Source organism: Pipistrellus kuhlii, unplaced genomic scaffold, assembly GCF_014108245.1.
Source record: "Pipistrellus kuhlii isolate mPipKuh1 unplaced genomic scaffold, mPipKuh1.p scaffold_m20_p_11, whole genome shotgun sequence".
Taxonomy (NCBI): Eukaryota; Metazoa; Chordata; class Mammalia; order Chiroptera; family Vespertilionidae; genus Pipistrellus; species Pipistrellus kuhlii.
In genome coordinates this window covers 15,866,659-15,883,352 of record NW_023425416.1, presented here as the reverse complement: position 1 = coordinate 15,883,352, position 16,694 = coordinate 15,866,659, and the positions used below count along the sequence as shown (strand labels likewise).

Here is a 16,694-nt window from a genome sequence, read left to right as displayed (position 1 = left end):
GTTTTGTGATCTGATTTGTTCCCAAAGCCTACCCTCATCCTGTCAGCACTATTTGCCAAGCTAGACATGCAGTTAGATTGACTACACCAGTGGTCGGGAAACTCATTAGTCAACAGAGCCAAATATCAACAGTATAACGATTAAAATTTCTTTTGAGAGCCAAATTTTTTAAACTTCTAATGTCACTTCTTCAAAAATAGACTCGCCCAGGCTGTGGTATTTTGTGGAAGAGCCACACTCAAGGGGCCAAAGAGCCGCATGAGGCTCGAGAGCCGCAGTTTGCCGACCATGGGACTATACCATGTCAAAGCCCTTAGGACTGAGCTTCCACACATCCTGAGAACAGGAGCCCCCATCAGAAATGGTGGCTTTAGTATCATCCTTTGCCTCCCATGGCTCAGGGTTGCACTTCACTGCTGGTGTTAAAGACTTATCCTGTGAGGCTGTTGCTTATTTCCCTTTTGAAATAGTCCTCTGTGATAGGCCATAGCACAGAACAGATCCAGGAATTGTGTTAAGTCAGAAAAGACATAAGGGGGGTAGGGGGAAGTTTTAGGCCTACTTCTCTATTCCCCCAACCATCACTCCTGGTTTTGCTGGTTCTTGTGAAAATCTAAGACTTCTGAAATAGAACCAAGAAAATCAATCTCCAGTGCATTTGTCACCCACCACCTTCTACACCTGAGTCCCTAAGGCAGCCCTCAGAGACAAGACCACCTGTGTGGTCTGGATCAGCACAGAGGAAACCCCAAGTGAGCATGTGTAGAACCAGACCCGTTCGGACAGAGCTTTGAGATAAGAACTCTTGCGCTGACACTCCCAGAGGCTTATTTGGATAGATTATGCACATTCTCACCGAGTGGGTGGGAATCATCAAAATTCATTAGCGAAACATTGTAAAGTGAATAAAGTCAAGGAAGGATTATAATTGCATGACTATCACTTGATTTCTTCTTGGTTTGCAGAATGCTCCATCCTACAATTTCTGAGCCAGCACCATGACCATGACCCAGGACCAAAGACATTCAAATTTTAAAAGGGGGTACCCAGTCCCCACCAAGATTTATACTTCATTTGTTAGTGACTTCTTCATCTTCATAAGACCAACTATTAACACAGAATTCTTTTGAAATTACATGTTCATACATAAAACATCCCCAATATACGGGACCAGAGTTCAAACCTAGTGTGTATTTCCACTGCTGAGGCTAAGCTCCTAACAGCTCTCTCAGAGCTTCTATGGGCATCAATCAAATCAGTAAATGGCATCTTAAATATAAAAGTCTTTGGTGATAGGTGCTAAGTAAATAGTGCCTGTGACAGTTTTCCTAATGTCGCCATCTAGATAAATCTTATCTACTGTTAACAATTCCCTGATGTTTTCTGAGTCCCCTGGAAATACTTTTTGGCTTGAGAGAGGGCAATGGTTCTGAGTCCTACTCTACCTAAGGCCTTTTAAAGCTTTTAATCTCTATTCAGGTACCACATTAGCTACTAAACTGGTACGAGAGAGCAAGTAACATGTATTCAAGTCCTTGAGTAAAATGTATTCAAGTCCTTGGGGAGCTTTGGTCCAAAGCCCTGTCCCTCACAGTGAGAATAATTTTACTTTCATGAGAAGAGGCAAATCAAGGCTAAGTTCTGAACTGGTTTTCTATGTGTGACCCTATCGTAAGTCAACAAATATTTCCCAAGAAGCCCTTTTTCAGATGTTGGTAAGTATATATGGATAATGTAGATGCTGGGAGGTTGGTGCCTTTAAAAAGCAAAGTTCAGCACTTAAGTGCAACATACAAACATTCACCCCAATGTGGTGAACTAGAGTCAGGCTTAAAATCTGATTCCGAATCATAGGAATCACAGCCCCAGCAGTTTTAAAAGGCAAACGAAGCTTAAACATTATACCCTTAAAAAAAAAATGCCTTATGCCAACTTTCCAAACAAGTGTCCTCTCTTATCCAATATCCGAGAGTGGAAGCTGGGGATATATCATTGTTTTTTAATGCCGTTGCCTCATAAATTGTATCTCAGTGTAAGAATGCAAAAAGTAGTAAGAGAAACACTACTTACTTTTCCAATTTAGAGTCAGCCTCTCTCTAGGAGGAAGCTGAGCTTGAAAAATCATTGGAAACATAGACAAGTTAGTTGGGATTCGACTGTATCCAGATCAGACTACTTAGGGCCATCTGTTTCACTTTCAGAAGCTTTTCATCCTTTATTTGAGATGGGGGGGTGGGGTGTGTGTGTTCCTAATTCAGTGGTTTCTGGAGAAGTTAAAAGAGAGGCAATATAACAAATAAGGGAGGGGCAAAGGTAGGTTTACAGTTTATTCTTGAGTATGTGAGTTTATTCTTGTATTATTATTTATTAATTATTGTATTGTTTTCCAGAGGAACTGTAAATCTATTTTTGCCCCACCCCATGTTCACTGTTGCATGTGGGAATTTCCTTTTATAGAAAATAAATCTCATTTTCCTAAATAATACAACAAGGTTAATTAATTCCAGATATTTTTTGTCCCACTGATCTTCTAGGAACCTTCCTTACCTTGGTGCCTTGACTGCTGAGCTCTCAGAAGACTTGATTATTCAGGCTACCTCCCTCCTCCAAAGTCTACCTGGTTAATGTTAATTGTTCCCAAGCATCTTATATATGCTTCTCTTCCGTGGGCACAGACTTAAATCAAATTTTCAAAAGCTGGGCTGTAAGGTTAAATGAAGCTTCTTTCCAGGTATATCTGGTAGTAGCCTAAACAAAGAGCTGGTGTTTGTTTTTTGTTTTTTCGTTTTTCTTTTTTTAAAATATATTTTATTGATTCTTTACAGAGAGGAATAGAGAGTTAGAAACATCAATGAGAGAGAATCATTGATCAGCTGCCTCTTGCACACCCCCTACTGGGGATGCGCCCACAACCAAGGTACATGCCCTTGACTGGAATCGAACCTGGGACCTTTTAGTCCGCAGGCTGACGCTCTATCCACTGAGCCAAACCGGTTTTGGCAAGAGCTGGTGTTTTAATAGATGGCTTGGTTGGAGGGCTTCAATTAAGATGGTTCCTAAATTATCCAATGAAGAGAGGATCTAAACTACAGAATGTTTACCAATTTCTATAAAAACAGGTGAGGGGCAAGGGAATAAAAAAAGGGGGGGGGAATCAAAATAATTTTTTCTTTATAATACTACGATACCTTATATTTGTATAGCTGTTTGGAATTTACCCAGTTTGTAGTTCCAAAACATTTTCAAATCTTGAAGAGGAATGATTATTTTATAAATTTATGGCTGACTAGGATAATTTAAAAAAATACCCTCAGCAAAGCAAACCATTGAAAGGAAGCAATCTATGTATGTCTTTTATTTTTCCTCAACAGCTGGACCAGTATAGCAAATGCTATTATCCTTAATAGCTATTAGTGCAATGGTAAGTGAAATCCACCTGTAGCCTCATGTCACTTTGAGCTGGGACAAAGATACACCTAAAAGAAAACTGAGTTATTGAGTAGGAATCCTCAGAATATAAATAATATACAATTTAAAGATTTAACTGAAGAAAATTATAAACCTGACTAGGCAAAGAGGTTTCCAGAATCCTTAACCACCTTTCAATCTTTAACCTCTGAATAAGTACCCTGTTTCCCCGAAAATAAGACAGTGTCTTATATTAATTTTTTCTCCCAAAGTTGTGCTAGGTCTTATTTTCAGGGGATGTCTTATCTTTCCATGCGCTAAGTCTTATTTTCGGGGAAACACGGTAGTTACAGAAACTCCATGCTCTGCATAAGCCCTCAAAACCTGTTTTCTTTCTTGTGCTTCTATACTACCTGCCTCAAGACATGGAAAAAGAAGGGGAAATGGCCTTAATGGTGGGTCCAAGAAATACCTACTGATTTTTATCCAAAGTAAGGACCTTAAGAAATGACAAACAATTGTAAAGAAAAGTAAACACAATAAAAGCCACTGAAGTCCCCCTGAAAACTAATGGGGAGATAGCAATTAAACTGAAATACCAACAGTCTTTGAGGTATTTCTTAAAACAGGTAGCCCATGCTAGTCGAGTTCTTAGATCAGGTCAGTTAAGGAATTGGTGGAAGTGCTCACACAATGTTTTTGAGAAAGCAAACAGTATTTTCTCCCTCCAACTTCTGCCATAAGTTTAGTGTTCATGTACCTTAAAATGGCACCGTACAAAAACCTCACACATGGCTGCAAGCTCAATTATCAACAGAGGTAGTAAACAAAGGGACTCCTAAGAACAGACTTCAAACTGGACCGAAATGTGACTGCACATTCAAAACCTAGAGCCACATAATCATTCCCCAAAAGAAACTGTTTTAATTTAAAATAGCTCAAAAAACACAATGACAAGGAAGCACTGGTTCACCTTAGGTGCAGTCTCAAATCAGTGCTGACTTAAAGCTAGGTCCTCTCTTTCCAAGAAAGAGAAGCAGAGAACAAAGTTCAGTCTACAATGGGAAGGGACAGAACACAAAGAAAACAACCAAAGGGTGATTCCCAGCAGCCTAAGTTAGTCTTCCTTTGGGCCACACCACTGGAAATGCTCATTCTTAGATGAGTCGTTTCTTCACAACTTCATTTTTTAAAAACTGCCTTCTGCTGAATAAGAGATGCTCCCATTTCCACTGGCAGGAGAGCCACTTCTGTGCAGTGTTTGCTTCCTCACTGTGGGACCTCCTTCCCTGAAAGTGCAAAGAGAACAAGCCAACACCTGCAGGGCCCAGAGCCCCAGGGCTGTTTCAGCTCCACTCACAGAGCAGGCGAAGGGTTTGCTGCATTTGTGCTTCAGACACAGCTCACTTTGGTTGTCCTTCTCAGTTGGCAAACTGCTCATAAAAAGCAAACTTGATCCTCTCTATGTGATGGCAAAGTTTGATGGCAGGGCCTAATTTTAAGTCCATGCACTCTTGAACGGTGGGAAGGGTAAGGAGCAGCAGGGCCTGTCCATCAATTTCCTGTTAAAAACACAAAATACAAATTATTTATGACGTGCACATGAATAGCAGCTCAATCATGATAGCCCCAGTCACTTGGGCTCAGTCAAAATCAGAGTCCCTGTGCTTTCATTACTTTTCCCCTTGGAATAAGTATCACACGTTTTCTTTTAGATGCCTCTTATAGCCCTCCATATAAATGAATCTTCATAATAACAAAGTTTTACCAAGGATAAGAATCCACTCTACAGTTCCTGTTCTGCAGAAATTCAGGAAACTAACTAGCCTTTTAACTAGCAATTAAATGCGCCAAAAGAAACATCTTAAGAGGACTCTTTTTAAATTTGAAAGGTTTTAACAATGAATTTCAATGTTTTCCTTCTCTATAACATTCATAAAAGCCTGATAAGTTCTCCAAAGATGTTAAGCTTTGAATCTCCCCAATTATCAATACAAATTTATTTAGATATTTATTTAAGGCTACAGATATTTCTGTCTCAGAAAACTTGCCTTAAAATTTATCACAACTTCAGAGCCTAATATATTACAGATATTATTTTCTTAAAATGGGCAAACTGTTATTTTGGAAAATAGGGGGACAAAAAGCCTGACATACTTAATTTTAAGCCATTTAAATATTTGCAGGATGGAAATAAATTCTTAGGGAAAATGACAATGCAATGAAATTCACTTCAACTATAAAGGAAGTCAGATAAATAACTTTTTGACATATTTGTATTCCTAAAATGGGTACTAAAAGAGTTTTTCTTTTGCATAGAAATACTAGTATTCTTCCTAAGACTTGTAAATAAATTGCCAGTACACCCACATTCCTTTGCTAAAGAAACATATTACTAAACACGAACAGTGCCGTGGTTACCTGGTCCAGGAATATTCTTGCTAACGGAGCGCAGTCGGTGGATCTGATGAACCGCACCACATCCGCCACACTCCACTTCAGGGGGTTACTGTCCAGGTGAAGCCCTTCAGCGACTTCAATCCTGATTTCCTTCATTCCCCACAGCAAAACAAAACCAAATGGTGTAACAGCGATTATATTCTTTAAGTCTCTCTATTTAAATTCATAACCCCTCAAGTCAGGATTTAAAGTGGTTTTATGAGGTGATTTCTCCCAGCAAAGATGGCAAAGGCCCATATATACTAGGAACTCAGGATAAGAAACATCAATGTTGGAATTTTATCTCAAAGTTTCAGAAGAAGTCATTTGGACAATTTAACAGAGAAAAATCACTTTTAAACAAATCTCCCGTTTGTTTCTCAATTTCAACTCACTCTCCAGTGGGTGCTAAAGTGAATGGGATGATATTTCCAATGACAGAAGTATTAGCTAAATTGTTGAGAAATCATTTGTTGCTTCTGTTCATCCTATATAATAAAGAGGTACTATCGATATATAAATGGTTGTTACACCGTGATGTGTAATGATCAAACATCAGGAGGGCGGGGCAGCAAACTACAAGAGGAGAGCTGCAGGAGGGTGGGGCAGAGAACTACTTGCAAAGATACCAGCAACCCCCTGAGGCAAGTGGCAGCGAGCTACTCGCATGGATTTGTGCGCTGGGCTACTAGTAGAATATATTTAAAAAGCAACCCAGTTTTAAAACACTAACTTAACTGCCATTCTTTAGTGTGTATATGTTATATAATATACAGGTATGTATATGTTAAATATACTAAATAAGACAGCTTTATCAGAACAAAAGGATAATTTCTTTCTACAAAACTATTATATTTTTATAAAACCATTTATGAAAAATATTAAAAAGGAAATTTTCCCCAAACTATTATAAAAGGCTACAAATAAGCTAGCAATGAAATATTCTTTTACTCAAGATAAGCAGCCACTCTGAGACCTTCCTCCTAATAAACAGTTAATCTCCAAATAATCCTTGATACACAAATAAATAACTGAATGTGGAATCACTTAAAAAGCAACCAGGAAATTCAACTGAAGCCTATAATGAAATGAGTGCAATGCCCACATCACTAACAGTTATATCTGGACAGAAGCCCGAGAAGTGTGCACTGTAAAAAAGGGGCACCTTTGGTGAAGGAGGCTTGTTCTCATCATCAGAAAATGAAAAGGACCGGAGCTCCCGTTTCCTCCTTTGTCTGTCTGCAGGCAGTGAGGCGGATATCTCACTTTGGGTGGGAGAAGAAGAACATGACTTTTTTTCTGACATTTCTGACTCTTCCTGTAGCTCGTCCTGCTGCTCAGAAGTACTGCCCTCACTTAGAGAATCGTCATCTCCTTCATCGGGGTCATCCTCATCTTCACCCCCACTTCCCTAGAGGAAAATGAGAGAAGGTTCATTGAAAATCTGGACAAACCAGTGCTGGGGCCACCAAACCATCTTCTACTGGCAGGGATCTCAACGAGAAAGGCCAGGTACTCTTTCTGAGTTTCTGGAAGTTACGGGTAAATCAGATCTCATACCTGAGGAGAGCCCACCGGGGTGTTATCAACAGATGCAGAGGAGCGTTTCTTCTTATGAACAAAAACACTTTTCCGCCTCTTTCTCCTCTTACTGGCTTTTTTCAGGGCACATGCTAAGTTACTATGTCCACCAGGCGGCCTCCCAATTCTTTTACTTTTCTTCTTCCCATAATAGTGTGCTAAATGTGAATGACAAAGAAAATGAAGCAGTTCATTATGTTTGTGCACCTCAAACCACAAGAGATTCTATTAGCCCAGCAGAAAACAGGTCCACTGTATTTGATTAAAGTTTAAATTTCGTACAAGTGGAATAATCTTAACTGTAGAGACCTTAGATGTAGTTTGATTAGTACTAACAAATGCATAAAACTTCCCGCTTCAAGCCACAGACCATCTCCATCAACTTAGAAAGTTCCTAGGGTCCCTTTTGAGTCACCCCTCACAAGAAGCAACCATTATTCTGATTTTCATCACTATAAGTCAGCCTGTCTCATCTCTAGAACCACACAGTAGGTACTATTTTGTGCAAGGCTTCTTTCATAATGTTTTGAGGTTTGTCTTTGCTGTTGCGTGTATAAGTAGTTCAGGCCTTCATATTGATGAATAGCATTCCATTGTATGGCTATATCAGTGTATCTATTCTCCTGTTAGTGGGTACCTGGCTGTTTCCCGGCTTTTCATTCTGTGCACGGGTTTTAGTGGGCATGTTTTCATTTTCCTTAGATAACTAGGAAAGTAACTGCTGAATCATATAATAGATGTATGATTAACTTATCTAAAATATATATTTTTATTGATCTCAGAGAGGAAGGGAGAATTATTTAACTGCTGCCTCCTGCATGCCTTCTACCAGGGATTGAGCCCACAACCTGGACATGTTCCCTGACCAAGATGCTCAGTGGTTGAACATCAACCTATGAAACAGGAGGTCATGGTTTAATTCTTCCTCTCTGCTTCATTTTTATCCACAATGCTTACCCACCCTATATTTATTCATCTGTTTATTATCTGTCTCCCACATTAAAGTTTAAACTCAATGAGAACAGAAACTTTTTCCCTTTACTCTTATATTCCAGTGCTAGCACAGTGGCAGCACACAGCAGGCACAAAATAAACACTTGCAGATGGTATGAATGAATTACATATCTTAATATCTTCAATAGCTACTTTATATACATGTTAGACATAAAAGTTGGCAAATCTAGCACATGATCTGTTTGGTATAGCTCTCAAGCTAAAAATGATTTTTAGATTTTTTAGAACTTTTTTTAAAACGTGAAAATAAAACAAAAATACACAATGAAGATCACATGACCCACAGCCTAAGATATTTATTATCTGGCCCTTCATAGATAAGTTTGTATACCTCTCCTATATGTGAGTCTGCAAAATAAAAATTTTCCAAGATATAAGGCATGGTCAGCTGCTATAGCTAACAAATCTGAAAAACATGACTCACTATATTTGGTCTTTGTAAGTACAGAGCAATTCTCAGAACACTTATCCAGAACCATCCGTGGACCGAACAGATTGGGACAGCATTCCAGTTTGACACAGGTTTGCCGGCAGAATTCAGTCACCCGATCTGCTGTCTTCACTATCTCCACAGTAGCCCGATAACTCTTTCCTTTGTATCTGCCATTGGAAGACATCAGACACAAGTTTATTGGGCTAGTGATTATCCAGAGAAAAGTCAAGGGTATTAATATTTGCTTGTTAGAATATAGAATATTTCTGCTTGTTAGAATATTCTATGTCTTTTATATTTTAAGATTCTGAAAACAATATGGATTTATATATTATATACTTACATTTACAATCTAGTAAGCTATGATAACTAAAAGCTGTTACTTAAATTGGTGAAATAAGGGTCCTGCTTTCTGTTCCTAAGTTTAAGGTTCTCAAATAGTAACTTCTACACTAACAAAAGAAAAGTGACTTTCACTGTCTTTCTTTACCCTCAGGCAGTATCCTCAGAGTGTGGTCTGAGGCCCAGTAAAACCTGACTACTGTCATACACCCATGACAAGTTCAGGGCAGAAAACAAGAGTAAATGTTTATGAACTTACACAGTAATTTGAAAAAGAAATTCTATGTTTCTAAAATCTAATAACAATGAAAACTGTTCTTGAATTCTATAGTTTTTAAATTTCATATAATTCATTTTTCGCATATCCTATATGTTGGTCCATGACAGAATGGAAACTTATAAGAAAACAAACCTGGGTTTCACCACAAACAGCCAAAGCAGCACTGCCCAAGGAAACCTGGGTGCTCTAATGTTCGCCTGGGAGAACTCATTCTGTGACTGCTAAGGGTGCGAATACATAAAGGAAGAGGGGCCTACTCACTTGGCTTTGAGGACTTCCCCACATCCATGCCACACAGAGTCTTTGTCCAGCTGCAGCTCCCGAAGGACACGGCTGGGTTTGTAAGCTGCATTGATAAGTAAGGTGAGGACCTGTGCTCCATTTTCAAAGCAGACATATGGGTTGGGAAGGAGAAAAGCAGACCATGAGAGCCTTGCTACCCCTTAGCATGTCAATTATGACATTAATTCTAGTCACATTAGTTAACAAAATAGTAATACTGAAGATATGACAGCTGATCAACATTGCAAATAAGAAAGTAATCAGATTCTCTTAAATATTTAAAAAGTTACAGTCAGAAAGAATGGAACCATGATTTAAAATTACTCTAGCATGTGCTTCTAAATCCATTCCTAGTCACAATACTTAGAAAACTGGATTTCTTTGGGACCCTTTGTGGACATGGAGCCTTCATGTGGGTGGCAGATTCAGGCCGAGTGCCAGCCTCCCAACCCAGCCTTGCCATTGCCCCCCGTGGCTGAACAGTTCGGTGCTCTCACATCTGTTACTGGCATTGTGGCATCCAGGCAGGAAGCTCTGCAAGTCCAGCGGGCGCACAGCTGTATCACGCTCTCGGATTAATGCCACAAAGCCGCTCGGTCACAGACTGACTATTCTCACACAGACTCCTGCCCAGTTCCCCTGTGTGCTCTGACAGAGACTTTTTATATTGACAGAGGTGAGCCTGCTGTGTGACTAACCGCTTAGGTGGAGGTCCCGGGGGGCAGAGATAATCTCATGCCCATCACTGTCCAACACGAGAAAAGTTAATCACTTATGATAAAACCTAAGAGTTGTCATTTCCATGGCATGCAGAGAGATCTTCCCACGAATGCACTTATGAAACTGCTGTGAAGTTTCCAAGCTCTTTGCTCTAGGCCAGAACCTTACCTCTCTGAGGACCAACACACAGTTTCCAGGTCCCACACACTGAGGCAGCTCAGCGATTCGTCCTTTATTAAGATATGGCCCTGAGAAACAACGGTGGTTGAAGTATATCTTTGGACAGCAATATTTTCCATTAATCATAACTGGGAAATGAAAAGAAAAAACACACAAATATTCAGAACAGTCATTTTCCAACCCCTATTTTCAAAGTTGGGTTACTGTGGGAAAAACAAGCATTTTATACCATTATGTAATATTAGAAATTATATATTTTGATGTTTAACATGTTATCTGAGAGTGCCCTTAAAATACAACAACTCTCTTATAGACCTTATCATGGCTAAAATCAGACAACATCCTAAATTACATGCAGATTAACTCCTGGGTTAGTGACACCGTTTTAAAACCTTATACTTCTATCAGTCAAGGAAGTGGAAGATTTCTTCCAGAACCCATGATGATTCCTAACAACCAACTATTCAATAATGAACTCTGGAATATCTCCAGGGGGTGATGGTGAATACTATCCAGAACCCCAGCCCATCCCCTTAAAAGCACCAAACTACTATAATGGCAGCCTTTATGACATGGGTGTCCTCCCATTTCTGGGATTTCTCAGAGGGCTGAAAGTACACTGCGGTCACATCTCTAATTCTTTCAGTACTGTAGGGTATATCTGGGCCTAGAGACCTCTCTCTATAACCATTTTTTGTACATGAATACTGAACTTCAATATAGTATTTTTCAAAAATCCCCTCATAGTGATTGGCAATTCAGCAATGGAATGAAAAAAACTCAGACACTAAAACATCTTCATTTTATATCAAACAGCGAGAAGTTTTTCTGACTGATGCTGTTAGCCAACGTTAAGGAAAGGAGATGTGTGTGCACTGCCCACTGTCGACAGGACCTGCAGGACATAATGCTACTAAGAATGCAGTACTGGCACACGGGTCAGTGTGTTGGTGTCCACTTCTGCATGTGAACTCTACCACCCAGATCCGTCCTTTCAGGATTAAGGCACTTACACTCCCTGCTGCTGGGAATGTTGACAGTTTATGGCTCTGGGCTGAAGTCTATCCTGGAATTACCCTCCCTCAGTCTAGGCCTCCCTCACTAGGAGAGCCACCCTGCCGAAGACCCCAGCCTTCGTGAGGTGGAGAGGGAGCAGCAGCGTATTTCCAGGAACTGCTTCAATTAGGGACGAGTCTGAGTGACAATAGCAGTGCCAAGGCTCCCTGAGGGACTGGAATTCTGTTATTCTGAATGTTGCTCAACTTCTCCCTCTGCCCAGTCCTGCTTCCTCTACCCCTCCAAGGAGTTGTTCCCAAAAGTACTCCCCAATAAAACTCCTTCAAACTCCTTTTCCAATGTAACCTGACCTAGCACAAACCCCAAACTTGACTACTGTCATGTGAGAGATATTAATGTCTTAATTCTGTAGTTTCCGTAGGCATAGTAATACATCAAGAATGAGTTACACAGCCCTGATCCTCTTTCGTATAAATGATACAATGAAAGGCAGTGGGTAGAAGAGACCAAAAAAATACAGGTTTTGAACTTGAGAAAGATCTGAGTTCCATTTCTGACCCTTCTACTCAAACTGTATGATCTCTCCAAGCCTTTGTTTCTTTTCTTTTCTAGGCATTTACTAACTACCACAGCCAAGATGCTGAGTGTAACACAGCAAGCACTGGGGGAGGCAGGAGTAGTCCAGGGAGATTGCTGGCCTCTAAAAAGAGCCTTGTCTTGGGGACTGAAGGGTCCCGGGTTCGATTCCGGTCAAGGGCATGTACCTTGGTTGCGGGCATATCCCCAGTGGGGGGTGTGCAAGAGGCGGCTGATCGATGATTCTGTCTCATCGATGTTTCTAACTCTCTATCTCTCCCTCCCTCTCTGTACAAAATTAATAAAACATATTAATAAATAAATAAATAAATAAAATTAAAAAATAAAATAAAAAGAGCCTTGTCTCATTGGTCAGGTATTGCCTCTGGACAACCTGTTTTGCCAGTGCTTTTTAAATTGTGGAAGAAAAAAAAAATAAAAATAAAAAATATACATATATATATATATATATATATATATATATATATAAAGACTGTGCATATCATACAAGGATTTAAAGAACAATAAACACTCATCTTGCAAACACCCCACTTAAGAAAGAGCACTGCCTGGAAAGCCTGTTTCTTTTTTATTTTATTTACTTTTTACAGAGAGGAAGGGAGAAGGATAGTTAGAAACATCAATCCGCTGCCTCCTGCACGCCCCCTACTGGGGATCATGCCTGCAACCAAGGTACATGCCCCTGACTGGAACTGAATCCGGGATCTTTCAGTCCACAGCCCGGTGCTCTGTCCACTGAGCCAAACCAATCAGGGCAAGCCTGTTTCTTTATCTAAACTCAGGGATAATAATATTGACCTCCGGAGCCCTTGGCACCCAGTAAGTGATCAGTCTTAAGGCTCCTTTCCCAAGGTAAACTGACCTATCACAAAACCCAAACTTGACTGTGGTCATGTGGGAGATAATAATGTCTTAATTCTGTAGACACTGTAAATGAACAAAGATGTCAGCTTAAAGATCATTGTTAATAAGTATATCTTAAGACAAAAATCACAATTAAGAGACCCCTCTGAAGCTACATTGCATAAACCAAATGTATTGTTTATTTTTAGAGAGAGTCCATTAAAGAACAGAAAGGTCCTCTTTCCCTATGACTGCATGCGCTAGCTCATACCAGAGTCTGTGGAGTTCAGCTCCCGACTCTTCAGGCCCTCATGGACAGTCCGCGAGGATGGCATTCTGAGTCAAGAAAACACAACAAAATGGTAAGATAATCAGTAACATCAGTAAAGTGTGAGGGTTAGTTTCCTTCAAATCTAAGAGAAAGCAAAGGTGGCAGATTGCAAAGTCTGTAACAAAAGGTGCTTCCTTGGAGACTGTACACAGCCTAGGGGGCCAACAGTCTACAGGCAGAGGATACTGCACGTTCAGACAAACTTCCATTCGTATTAGCAGCAATCATAGAATTCCTTCTGGGATTCTAAAAATGCAAGTAGACTATTTGTTGTTTTTAATTGTCAAAGAACAGAAACATTTTTAATATAGAGTCTGTTTTCTTCCATCAGTTTAAAAATTAAAGACAAATTATATTATTAAAAATGAGAATTACTGTATTTGCAGCAATCACTGAAAAGACTAATTTATCTTCTTAGAATACTTCCTGACTAAAACTTTGGATCAGTCTCGATAACTAAGTCAAGGAAAGAAAAATCCAAGGCCAGATTTTTGTCACTGCTATCACTACTAGATTAGAACTCCATGGCCTTCCTACTTCTAGTGTCAGCTTTATTACTCGCATAGCCACAAAAGCAGATGTAAATTATACAGAATTTGCTATAACCAGAATTGTGTCTCTTTAAAATCCATGCCACAGACTTAATCCTCAATGTGACTGTATTTGGAGGTAGGGTTTTTAGGAGGTAAAAGGGTCGGGCTTTAATCCAATAGGATTGGTTGCCTTATACGAAGAGGAAGAAACAAAGATCTCCTTTCCTCTCCATCCTTTCCATGTGAAGACACCGTGAGAGTCTGCCAGCGAGGAAGAGAGCCCTGACCAGGAACCAAATTGATCTCGGGCTCCTCAGACTGCAGAACTGTGAGAAGTAAATTTGTCTAAGCCACCCAGTCTGTGGCATTTTGTTAGGGTGCCCTGAGCAAACTAATACAAAATCGAAAACCCAATGTTTAAGAACAACACGTGTACACACAAAACCCTTGTATTTTTAAGGCAACACTGACCAGCCGCTTCTCTGAAGCTGCGTAGGCAGATGTGCTACAGAGAACCTCCTGACGGGACACAAAGGCACTCTTTCATATACCTTTCCCTTTCGACTGTCTTCTAGCTCCAGTGTTTCACAAATCACGCCCTACTTTACCATTTTTGCTCTTCCTTAATAAATCCCAGCATGGAGACTCTATTTTCTCTCTTACTCAAATGCCTCCCAGCTCTCAAAGCCAAAGAAAACTCAATTTGGGGAACATCTTGAGAGTGGATTTTACCCTTCTGTATATAATGCCATTTTAGGAAATATATAAACTGTAAGGAAAAGTATGTAAACTATCAAAGGCTGAATTAAAGGATTATGCTTCCATCTGAGAAATTAACACGTGAGGAGATATACTCTTAATTATTTATTTTTCTAGAAATTCTAACTTCCTAATATCAACTGTTCGAACATACTGTTATGTTACTTACTGTTTTTCAGGCTGAACCACGGCAATTTTCCTTTGTTTGTGTACTGTAAGAAGAAAACAATAATGTGTAAGTCAAGAAAAAGTAAAAGACAGAGGGAAAGTTACATATGTATTAACATAACACAGCATATTTGAATCCTATATGTACATATAACTAGCAAGTAGTATAAATAAGTGCTGATATGTCTAAATATCTAGACTAAAGCACAGTTTCTGGGTCTTTAAACAAAGACCAAAAATAATATTTTCAAGGTTCCCTGGGACAATCAACTCCCATGAATATTTTTAAAGCAGGAATAGATATTCAAAATAAAAACTAGTTTTGACAAGTGTGCCAACGCACACAGTATAGAAATTAGTCTTTTCAACCAGTGCTGCTGGGAGAACTGAATATCCACATTAATGAAGTTGGACCTCTACCTTACACCACATATAAAAAGTAACTCTACCTGGATCAAAGACCTAAACTTCAGAGGTAAAACTATAACACTCTTAGAAGAAAACACAGAGGGAAATATTCATGTCATTAGATTTGGCAGTGATTTCTTGGTTATGGCCGTAGAAGCACAGGCAGCAAAAGAAAAAATAAGTTGCACTACATCAAAATTAAGAAGTTTTGTGCACCAAAGGAACTATCAAGAGAAGTAAAGGCAACCCGCAGAATGGGAAAAGATATTTGCAAGTAATATTTCTGATAAAGAATATCTAGAATATGTAACAAAATCCTACAACTCAACAATAAAAAAAAATGGCCAAATGATTTGAACAGACATTTATCCAAAGAAGATACACTAATGACTAATAAGCACATGAGAAAATGCTCCACATAACTAGTCATTAGGGTAAGGCAAATCGAGACCACAGTTAAGATGCCATCCCACACCTACCAGGATGGCTATTATAAATAGCAAACAAACACCTGCAGAAAATACGTGTTGGGAGAATATGAAGAGTGGAACCCTCACTGTTGCTGTAAATGTAAATTGTGCAGCTGCTTTGGAAAACAGCCTGTCAGTGTTACACACAGAGTGCTATTCTCAAGTGAAATGAAAACCTAAGTCCACATAAAAAACTGTACAAAATGTTCATTATTCATAATAGCTCAAAGAATGAAAATAATCCAAATATCTATCAACTGATGCAAGGATTAACAAAATGTGGTACAACAATGGAATATTATTCAGAAATATATAAACAAACGAAGGATTAATACATACTAAAACATGAATAAACTCTGAAAACATTATAGTAAAAGAAGCAGTCACAAAAGACCAAAGAGTGTACAATTTCATTCACAGGAACTGTACAGAACAGGCAAATCTATTGAGATGGGAGTTAGATTAGTGTGGGCTAAGGCTGCAGGGCAGGAGGCAAAGAGGTGATTGCTAAGGTGTGTGGTTTTCTTTTGAGATGATGAAATGTTCTCAGATTGACTGTGATGACTGGCAAAACTCTGTGAATATACTAAAAACCACTGAACTGTATACAATAAGTCCTCACTTAACATCTTTAATAGATTCTATGACTTCAAGCAAAATGACATACAGCAAAACTAATTTCTCCACAGGTTAACTGATATGAACAAGAGTTAAGTTCTTATGGCATCTCATCAATTCTGTAATGAAATGATGTTGAACAAACCATGTTATTTGAGGACGTGTATACTTTAAAAGAGCAAATTTTATGTTATACAAATACAAATGGTATCTCAATAAAGCTGTTTTAAAAGGGGGTGGGGAGTGGGTCACTTTAGCATCAGGTTACAGA

At 39.2% G+C, this 16,694-nt stretch overlaps 1 protein-coding gene and 1 long non-coding RNA gene across 10 annotated transcripts in view; one reads left to right on the top strand and one right to left on the bottom strand.

Annotated features, from left to right (window-relative positions):
• Positions 1-2,424: 2,424 nt before the first annotated feature.
• Positions 2,425-3,149, top strand: LOC118715133. Its single transcript, XR_004986780.2, has 2 exons — positions 2,425-2,763; positions 3,005-3,149. It is a non-coding gene; the product is annotated as an uncharacterized LOC118715133 (long non-coding RNA).
• Positions 3,150-4,312: 1,163 nt separating this feature from the next.
• SFMBT1 (Scm like with four mbt domains 1) overlaps positions 4,313-16,694 on the bottom strand; it is an 82,922-nt gene continuing 70,540 nt past the window's right edge. For 6 of the 9 annotated variants that reach the window (XM_045579057.1, XM_045579060.1, XM_045579058.1 and 3 more), the window contains 9 exons: positions 14,929-14,971; positions 13,408-13,478; positions 10,668-10,807; positions 9,759-9,868; positions 8,867-9,042; positions 7,408-7,586; positions 7,013-7,258; positions 5,830-5,958; positions 4,313-4,970 (listed from right to left, as the gene is read on the bottom strand). In XM_045579057.1, coding sequence (XP_045435013.1) covers positions 4,830-4,970; positions 5,830-5,958; positions 7,013-7,258; positions 7,408-7,586; positions 8,867-9,042; positions 9,759-9,868; positions 10,668-10,807; positions 13,408-13,478; positions 14,929-14,971 — 1,235 coding nt within the window. In that variant the 3' untranslated portion in view covers positions 4,313-4,829. The remainder of the gene's footprint in view (positions 4,971-5,829; positions 5,959-7,012; positions 7,259-7,407; positions 7,587-8,866; positions 9,043-9,758; positions 9,869-10,667; positions 10,808-13,407; positions 13,479-14,928; positions 14,972-16,694) is intronic. The other 3 variants (XM_036430874.2, XM_036430872.2, XM_036430877.2) reach the window with 1 other exon arrangement.